General features: G+C 41.8%; 2 protein-coding genes across 4 annotated transcripts; both read right to left on the bottom strand.

Annotated features, from left to right (window-relative positions):
• Positions 1–1,810: 1,810 nt before the first annotated feature.
• On the bottom strand, positions 1,811–5,734 carry arl4aa (ADP-ribosylation factor-like 4aa). Of its 3 annotated transcripts, XM_071469182.1 has the most exons (3): positions 5,609–5,721; positions 4,518–4,911; positions 1,811–3,275 (listed from the first exon to the last, which is right to left on the bottom strand). In XM_071469182.1, the coding sequence occupies exon 3, from the start codon at positions 3,171–3,173 to the stop codon at positions 2,571–2,573; it is 603 nt and encodes a 200-aa protein (XP_071325283.1). In that variant the 5' UTR covers positions 3,174–3,275; positions 4,518–4,911; positions 5,609–5,721; the 3' UTR covers positions 1,811–2,570. The 3 variants fall into 3 exon arrangements, with proteins under 3 accessions (XP_071325283.1, XP_071325286.1, XP_071325287.1); XM_071469185.1 differs by lacking the exon at positions 4,518–4,911 and having other exon boundaries at positions 5,609–5,734; XM_071469186.1 differs by lacking the exon at positions 5,609–5,721 and having other exon boundaries at positions 4,550–5,566.
• A 261-nt stretch (positions 5,735–5,995) lies between these two features.
• cunh7orf78 (chromosome unknown C7orf78 homolog) lies at positions 5,996–8,755 on the bottom strand. Its single transcript, XM_071470331.1, has 4 exons — positions 8,160–8,755; positions 7,873–7,957; positions 7,635–7,777; positions 5,996–7,340 (listed from the first exon to the last, which is right to left on the bottom strand). Exons 1-4 carry the CDS (start codon positions 8,592–8,594, stop codon positions 7,254–7,256), a joined length of 750 nt encoding a protein of 249 aa, XP_071326432.1. The 5' UTR covers positions 8,595–8,755; the 3' UTR covers positions 5,996–7,253.
• Between the last annotated feature and the right edge of the window lie 557 nt (positions 8,756–9,312).

Below are 9,312 nucleotides of genomic sequence, written 5' to 3'. Positions count from 1 at the left end.
GTTAATGGATGGCCCCTGGACAAGAGCTTTATTCACTCTGATCCACCTTTAACTGAGGGTTTCACAAGAACGAGGAAGGAGACAGGACGAGACAGACACACACACACACACACAGGAAAGAGATATATTAACAAGGAAAGTGACTATTGTCGTGATAGCCTCTCTGTATGTGTTAGATTCTTGAAACTGAGTCAGCAAAAGTAAAGCACAAGAGAGGGAATAAGCTTTATGACTTACAGAGCCAATAACGAACAGTAATCCCCCGGGGAGTACTTAAACAGATGAAAGGAAATGACCTGAGGTGCATGCAACAACAGACCAGGACACATGACTTGACTTACACACACACACACACACACACACACACACACACACACACACACACACACACACACACACACTGACATCTGACTGGCTTGCACAGAGCAGGAAGTAGAATCAGGAAAAGTGTGAGTATCCCTTTGCCCCTTTAAGTTTCCTTCCTTGGCAAACAAGTTGGGAAGAGGCACCTGGGCTTCCCGGCACAAAAACATGATTCATCACCATCTGACATAAACAGGGCATTCTGGGAGCTTAGTAACCATGTGACCACAACACTCTGGGTTGAAATCCCGCCAGGACCCCTGTTGCATCTCATTTCTCAGTCTCTTGCTATAATTCCTGATCTCCTCTGCTCTGATAAAGCCGTAAAAAAAAAAAAAACTTGCATTAATCAGAAAGTGTTTCATTTCTGCTGTAGCCCTGAAGTCATACAAATGTGTGAAATCTAGCACTAATGACACATTTTTCTTCTATTTTTAATTGCAGTAGATCCCATGAGATTCAGCACCAAAAAAACCACGTCAAGCTCATAATCATCACACTGAGCCGCAGCAGATATTTGTATGGGCGAGGATGTTTGGTGATTCAGCCCGGGAGCGACCAATCTGCATCACGCACTTATTTTAGAAATGCAGCAGCTGCATTGACCGGCTGGGCTCACACTCATTAATTGTTTCAATGGAATGGGGAGAGCAAATGGTGTTAATACACACACCCGGCCAGCTCAGTCCAAAAATACTCAGTAAGGCCCGGGAATCACAGTCTCCTGCCCCAGCCTGTTGGGCTGGGTCTGGCTTCCAGACTGCCCAAACAACATTTTCTAGTCGCCAGGAGAGCCTGTCTGTGCTGTAACGCATCAGTGCACCTCTTAACCCTTTACACTGCAGCAGCCAATAGTGCAAAGACATTCCAGCTCTTTTACTGTGGAGAGCTTTGGATTGTTTTTCAGGTCCTAGATGACATGCACCAACGCTGCTTTTGAGCTCTTCTACCTGCGGCCGTAAATAGCGGAGCACAGCATTTGTGTTTGGTAAGAAAATCTACCACAGAGAAGGCATGTCAAAAAGTGTGTAATCATTCAAATGGACCGTCAAGTGTTGGGTGTGCTCCCGTGTCAACACATTCATTGCGCAAGTTGCCTAAAATGAAACAGGGGACGATTTTTTTTTGAAGTGATAATTAGAGGGTAGGTTGACTGAGCGTGTCGTTTGTTTTTCAGAAACTCCCCTCACATTCACATGTAACACAACAACTAGTCCTGCAATGTCAGCAACTCAGCAGCTCCACTGGGGGAACTCGTGGTTTGGTGCCTCGTTAAAAGAGGTGTTTTTATATGTTGCTTGTTTAAATAATGGTCTCCGTCTGCACATACCAAACAAACTCCTTTTCTGCTCTCGCCCGAATGGACTGAAGGTTACAATCCTGCACATCTTTGCTTTTTAAATACAAGTTCTTGAACAGCACAGTGGACATAATAATAGCTACCATACCATTGTCAACTAAATGTTTTATTTAGCAAAACATAATGCATATACCTGTTTAATGACAACGAGGCCGACGAGGACCACCCTACTGTACAGCAGAATCTGATGTATATTTGTAAAATCCAACACAATATGCTCTATTTAAAAACTGTAAACTTCACAGGAAGTGTTACTCTAAAGTGCTTTTAAAAATCAAGATATAAGACAGCAAGCAAATCCATAATAATGCAAGAATGCATGATAATACTTTTCTTTCACAGAGAAAGTCCAGTGTAAAATAAAAAAGAACACGTTATGAAGACAACATATAAAACAGTAAATAAAAGTGATGTTCATGTCATTGCCCTCTCTGGTGTAACAATGTTCCATCATTTACCAAATAACCCTTCAACGAGTCAAAGCCTTTTCTTAAATTATTTTTGGTAATATTGTTTGGAACAGCCAGGAGCCATTCGTGAAACGTACAGCACCCTTAAAACAACTTCTATCACCCTTCCAGACCCCGAACCCTCTGTGCATTTAAATCCATATATACTCTTTATAGCGTATCCGCACATGTCTGAAACTTTCTCATCTTCATACTGTATTCCTCTGTGTCACTTCCTGATCAACAGCATCATCACAAGCTCGAGAGCAGGAATCCTAAAGCTCAGTTTTGGACTGATAAAACTCAGCGTGTTGACTCTGGACCTGCAGTGGAAGCAGGAGAAAATCCTTTGTTTCCTTCACATATAAAACAGGACACAAGTCTATCTCGTGACAAGTTTATCTCTTTTTCCTCTGCTGCCGCAGCACCTTCCTCCTTTTCAGGATCATGTCGTGGAGTCTTTCCAGGCCATCCCTGAGTCCGTCTCCTATGATGGCGCAGGCTGGCTGCAGATGCCAAGGAGTGGCAGGGCCCAGTTCTTTCAGCGCCAACAATTGCTCTATTTCAGCCAATCCCAGAGAGTGTCTCAAGTCCTGTTTGTTGGCCACCACCAGGAGGGGCACCCCCTGGTTCTCAGAGGTCTTGGCGATTTTATGGAGCTCCGTTTTGGCCTCCTCCATGCGCTCCGCATCCACAGAGTCCACCACGAATATGATGCCATCCGTGCATCGCGTGTACGACTTCCACAGGGGGCGTAGCTTCTCCTGACCACCGACGTCCCAGAAGTGGAACGTCACAGTCCTGTGGCCGCCCAGAGACACTTTGACCTTCTCCGCATTGAAACCTTTGGTTGGCACCGTGTTCACGAACTCATTGAACTGCAGTCGGTACAAAACGGTGGTCTTCCCTGCAGAGTCCAGCCCGAGGATGGCGATGTGGAACGACTGGAAGAACGGGATGCTTGACAGGAAGCTGGGTTGTTCCGACAATCCATTCCCCATCTTTCCTCATGGGGAAGGATTTGAGATGTGAGAGGTTCGATCCGACTGCGCAGCAAATAAGCCTGGGAGTTGCTTATATTCCAAAATGACTGCAGCAGTTACCTGAAAGCATATTATACGTGTTACTGTTTGTGAAACACTGATTACAGAAGCAGCAGCAGCTCTTAAACCAAAACAGTGCAGCTTTTACTGAACAACAGCCACTGTGGCAACCAGTACAGAATCAAGGCAAGATTCCCGGGGTCAATTGTTTTAAAGAGAGATCTGAATGAGCTAAAACGCATCAAAACTGTAGTAAGATGTAGAGAAGATTTAAAAGATTGACAAACTGAATGATGTAAGATACACAGTATAAATGTAAAGTTAGCATTGGACGCTATGAGGCTGTGGTCACACCAGACCAAGTCAGGCTGTAGCAGCAAAATCCTCAAGTGCACTGAGTTGACCAAAGGTGCATTTCATTACTTATGAATTCAACTTTACATTTGTAAGAGGGAGATTGTGTAAACAATGTAATGTGGTCTCAAAAGCACGATGATAAAGCCGCTGAAGGAATGATACCATCACAGCACCGAGAGGCCGGCAGATAAAGCTAGTGGCTGGATTGTGAACAGGGCGAATCTAAAGAGGCAGGGAAGAGTGAATATTAGATTTTCATTCGTCATGTGGCCAGAGACGCCGCTCCACATGAATGCTAATGTGTGACTCTGTGACTGCTGGGTGTGTAAACAGGCGAATGTTTGCTGACACATTCACCATAACAACTTCACAACATAATAATACATCAGATGTGGTGTTTCCAGCTGGTTCACCTGAGCAGTGAGCAGTCGCTTATCATCACACCATCACGCAAAACACAAACATCGGAGTATTTTTGGACGTTTCACGGACGACCACAGGTGCCTATCTGAAGATATTCACACACAGTGACTCTGAGAAATGTGGGAAATGGAGGCCTTTAGCTCTCATTTCACCCAGAGCAGAGTCCACAAAGACCAGAGGAAGACATCTGAGTTACACTGCATCTAGTCTGGTGTCAAAGTGTCCATCATCCAAAGTATCGTGTCAGAAAATGAGTTTCATTTACTTCATTTTACACCTTATTGTGCTGATTTTAACAAAGAAGTCCAAATCAATTAGTACAAAATATAATGAATATATCCGGTATTGTGTTATATTATATCTCTATAAGACCTGCTGTATTACTGGCATCTTAGTATTATTATTATTATTATTATTATTACTTGAGAGTTTTGTTTGGATCTGACTCCTCTAATTTCACCGGGGACCGACAGGTGGACAAATGCATTTTCATTCCCAGTGCAGATAAAACTGGTCACCTACCAGTGTGAGGTATCTGTGGAGGGAGGGCTCACCCTGAGCCTCCGTGGACACAGTCACGCTCCTCTGCAGCGCCTTAACTTCAGCCCCCGCCTGATCTCCCCGCTTCTTATCCCGGCGCGGACGGAGAGACGGAGGCGCCCTGCCCGTCGCTCCTCGGTGTCCCGTGTGGCTCCACGGCTGAGGACGAGCGTGAGCCCAGCGTGGATCGACGCCCACGCTGCCGCTGCGGGCGCCTGTGATTGGCGCACAGCCTCGGGTCTCTCTCAGCTGATTGGCTAACACGGCTGTCCATCAGGGAACCAGGGTCACCTGTTGCTCCGACGCTGTCACGCCATTCTGCTTTTTATTTTATCCTCTTAGAGCCAGTTTTCCTCAGCAAAGTGTCAACTCCTCACTGAAAATACCGCAAGTACAAGTGGACGCATTGGGCTGCAACTATTATTTTTATTATCAACGAATCTGACAATTATTACACCGGTTTATCGAAATAGATAAATAGATTTAAAAATAGAAAATGGCATTATGTTGAAGAAACGCAGCAAACATTTGGCATTTTTGCTTGTAAAATTATTAAACTATTATCAAAACAGGTACTGATTAATTTTAATGGACCATTAATTGACTGATCCTTGCTATATAGGTATGTAAAGATAATGTGGAAAAAGTGCTTAAAGTAGGTTTTTTTAAAGTACTACTACTATTATACTATTTTAAATCGTAAGATTATTTATTATTACATATGCATTAATATAAAATAAGGATTGTTGGTTGGGGTGGAGCCACTGTGTTGTATGAGGCTGTTTACTGCTTTTATATACATTTTTAAAATATATTTATTTATTTATTTTTACTTTGATGGATTAATCTGCCGTTTATTATTTATTTGCATTTTCATGACAACATTTTTTTTTTAACACGACACGTTTCAGATTTAGGGCTTTAAGGGAAAATGTCGTTTCAGAGCCATAAATACGTTTCTAAATCTTTTTCCTTTTTCCAGTCCGAGGTTTCCCGCTCATATTCAACCACAACCTGAGCTTCAGGATGCACAGAGACAGATAGAAATGTCAGTAAATTCAGATTCAACTCACCGTTTACATGCCCCTCTGTCCGTTTGTGTGTGTTTGTGTGTGTTAGGAGAGATAAAGAGGGTGTGTGTTCATCCTCAGTGTGTGTGTGTGTGTGCAGCAACAGCGCCGCCCAGTCCCACCGTGTGTTTTGCTTTAAAATGATTGGTCAGAGGCAGGAGAGGCAGCACACACACTCCCTGCAGCCCCTCATGCATGCAGGATAACAAACCCTGACTGGCTCCTTACATAACCTGCTGCTGTGTCTCAACTGTTTCGGGTCACATCAGGTTTTTTGATTGGGTTAGTTATTTTTTTTTAACCCTGCCACATCATGAGTTTGCACACAGGAAGAACCACCATGCATGGTCAAGAGATCACATAGTTAATGATAGCAAGTGGTAATTTAAGCAAGTATTGGTTATTTAATTGTAGTGCAATTAATAATGTGTATTATTGAATATTATTTTATTTTTTTTATTTTTTTTAATGCATGGATCGATGCCACATATCACTGTCCCCTAGCCACTTTAATGGCTGTGCCACAATGATTATTAAAACTCAAAACATATATAGAAACAATGATACAATGATACAATAAAATAAAACTTGAGTTTTAATTATATCCCATCCATCCATCCATTCGTGAAGGTGCCATATTTTCCATGTTTGTATTTCTGCTGTGTGTCTTATCAATAAGGTTACATGTGATCGGTTTTGAACCCAAATTGGCCGCTGATCATTTCTTAAAATTAGATAAAAACCACAGAAACATAAAATGAGAAGTAACAGACAGTGACCAACAAGTTCACTTTGTCGAATTAGCGCCCCTGCTGGAGGCAGGAAATATGGCACAGATAAACTTACAAAACACTGTTCAAAAAATGAATTAACTCTTTTAGGAAAGCGTTTGACTGATGTTATGAAGACACAACCATCTGCTCAACAACAACTCACTGTTTTAAGATTGTCACACTAATTCCCTGGGGTATAATAAATACCTCATATTTGGGTTACTTTTGTTTTGTTTTCCCTGTCCAAGCTCATGCCATACTGTAAAGAACAATGACTCAATGTAAACACAATCTCTTATTCATGCTAAAATACATGAAATGGAAAATTTGAAAAGAGTCTTTGGTATTGGAAAGAATACCAGAGGATTATAATAAGTGGAACACATGGCAGCCCCTGGGCCATATGGTTTAATGCTGTGAGTGATATTCCTTTCATTTTATATTTAGTCCATGAGTTATGCACAGAGTCACACATGACCCATTAAACACACATGTGCAGCTATTACAGATATGCTTCAAACATGTGCAGGCCTCACATGTTTATAATTCTTGGGGTTCCCGAATGAGCAGCTGTCGGTGACACCTTCATGACGCCAGTCACTGCAAGTTTCGTGCCATCTCTGCAAGACCTTTTCAGCTTATCACCACAACCAAACAATAACATCAAACACACTTTGTGTTGGAAGTTGATACCAACACACACATTGATTTAATTTACCAGATTACACAAAGAATGCAAATATACACATATAAAAACTAATGATAAGACTGTAAGGTCTTGGCCCAACCCTGTAAAGTGCCTTGAGATAATGTGTGCTATGATTTGGTGCTGCACAAATAAAATTGAATTGAAAAATAGATGTAAAAACAGAGAGTTATGAGCTATTGGTCCAGGATCTTGAGAGTTTCTCTTCCACCCGCTCCAAGAACGCACTGTACGCTCCTCTTCTTCGCCGGTGTCTCTGTGAAACGCACACTGTCAGTATGAATATGTGCAGTATTAATGCGGGTGTAAATCCGAGCTGTCTAAACTGCTGTAAATGATAAATATCACTGGTTCCATTTGGTAGACTCCGAGAACTGTAAGCAAGTCCTGCATTTGTAACATTAGCAAAGTAGACTGGGTCATTTTTATTGATGAATTAATATGTAGATGGTGTTTACGTATTAAAGCTGGTTGAGGTAGAGGTTATATTAACTGCTTAATGTACAATCACTTGTGCATATTCTGTATATGATATTTAAACACTGCTCACAGTATAGGAGGCTGATTTTGGAGGCCAGGGCGGCTGAGGGAGTATGAGCCTCGCATCCCATTTGGGCTCTGTAGGTTTATATGTGTCCATCCCTGTCTCGGTGTCCCTTGACCTGAAATATACGTCAGATCTGATGGTCTGCACTGAAAAAGAAACACATTAATCATACAGACTACAGAGTAAATTCTGAGACGAAGCCAAAATGAATGAAGTAAAAAAGATCATTTAACCTACTTACTCGTGTCCAAGTGCTTTAATTTTAAATTCAGGTTACCAGGATCTCTCTCATATGTAGTTACTATGTCTGGAAGGTCCTCATCGAGCTGAAGTGGGTGATTACAAGCAAAAAGTTCAATGTTAAATTTCCCTCTGGTTTGTCTTTATGTGTTTATCACCATCTTGTGGTCAAATCAAATATTACAACCTTATTTAAAACGAGGTAAAATGTGTAAGACCCTGTTGGCCTTTCTTGTATCGAGTGTGTGTGCTGATCACTGTTATGATACTGAGTTTACAGGGACTTACCGGTCTGAAGTTATGAGGTTTGGGGTTCTTGTAAGATTCAGAGGGATACTTTCCCGTCTTGACAAACATCAGCTCAGTCTCCAGAGCATCAGGAGGCCTGTACAATGTGATGAACTTTGGAGGGTCTTTCCTCTTATAACTTTCATTGAAAACATTTGGTAGGAATATTCTAGGTCTCCTCTCTGTTTCAGTGGTTTTTGGGGCTGTTGGATCTCCACGTGTCTTTCTCTCTTTCTTTTGAGGAACTGATACAGATCTGTAGAGTTTCACAGAGAAATCCGGTGGTTTGATGCTCCACACGTCGCCTCGGCTTTCAGTCTCTGGAAGCTTAAAACATTTGCTTCTTGCAAGGCAGAGGTCTTGCCTCGCAGAGAATTGGATTTTTCCTTCAAAGCAGACTGAGGGCAGTGGATGCAACAAACTATCTGGAGCCATTTTGATCTGTTGACGGACAAATAAGGTATCTGCTTACCTTGAATTTCAATGCCCGGCCTGTCAGCGTCTCAAGACTTACAAGTTTAAATCCACAGAGTTAGAAGTTGACATACTGTTTGTATCACAAGAGCACAGTGGCAGTCCCTGAAGAAAGAAGCAGACAGTGGCACAAGTGTTGATTACAGACACAACACATAAAAAGTGCTGCTTGGTAACGAGCGCCTTTAGTCTTCTGAACAAAAAGAATTAAGTGGAGTGGGCTGAGCTCAGCAGGACATTCAACGAAAACAGAAAACAGAAACTTAGCAACACTGCAGACAAAGTGCCCTCTGAACAGCAGAAATCACGGCACCTTCTGGTCTTTTTATCAGTCCATTCAAAGACATACTGTAGCAGGAAGACCTTTCATTTACAGTTATTGTAGATTATGTGTATTTATAAAAGTTTTCTTTCTTGAAGGAAGAGGTTCACAGTGTTCAATATTTATGAAGAAGACAACAGCAGTGGTGGAAGTGTTAGCAAAGTACATTTATTCAAGTGCTGTGCTGAGGTACAATTGTATTGCACTTGTACTGTATTGAGTATTTCCATTTTATTCTATTTCATGATTTTACATAACTACATTCTGGGGGAAAATAATGTACTTCAGGCCACCACAGTTGATCTGTAGACATTAGTTACTTTGCAGATTCAGATTATTTTTACTTATTAAGATATA

Source organism: Trachinotus anak, unplaced genomic scaffold (assembly GCF_046630095.1).
Source record: "Trachinotus anak isolate AG129_WGS33_773 ecotype Australia unplaced genomic scaffold, CSIRO_AGI_Tana_v1 ptg000032l, whole genome shotgun sequence".
Taxonomy (NCBI): domain Eukaryota; kingdom Metazoa; phylum Chordata; class Actinopteri; order Carangiformes; family Carangidae; genus Trachinotus; species Trachinotus anak.
Note: the sequence above shows the minus strand (reverse complement) of the source record. Positions and strands in the feature narration are given on the sequence as shown.

Bases quoted from the DNA above. Each gene is read 5' to 3' on its own strand.
- arl4aa (XM_071469185.1), bottom strand. From the start codon at position 3,173: ATGGGGAATGGATTGTCGGAACAACCCAGCTTCCTGTCAAGCATCCCG.
- cunh7orf78 (XM_071470331.1), bottom strand. From the start codon at position 8,594: ATGGCTCCAGATAGTTTGTTGCATCCACTGCCCTCAGTCTGCTTTGAA. The intron at 7,958-8,159 runs GTAAGTCCCTGT...CACCCACTTCAG, and splicing joins AACCTCATAACTTCAGACCG to CTCGATGAGGACCTTCCAGA. The intron at 7,341-7,634 runs GTGAGCAGTGTT...TGCGTTTCACAG, and splicing joins CAAAATCAGCCTCCTATACT to AGACACCGGCGAAGAAGAGG.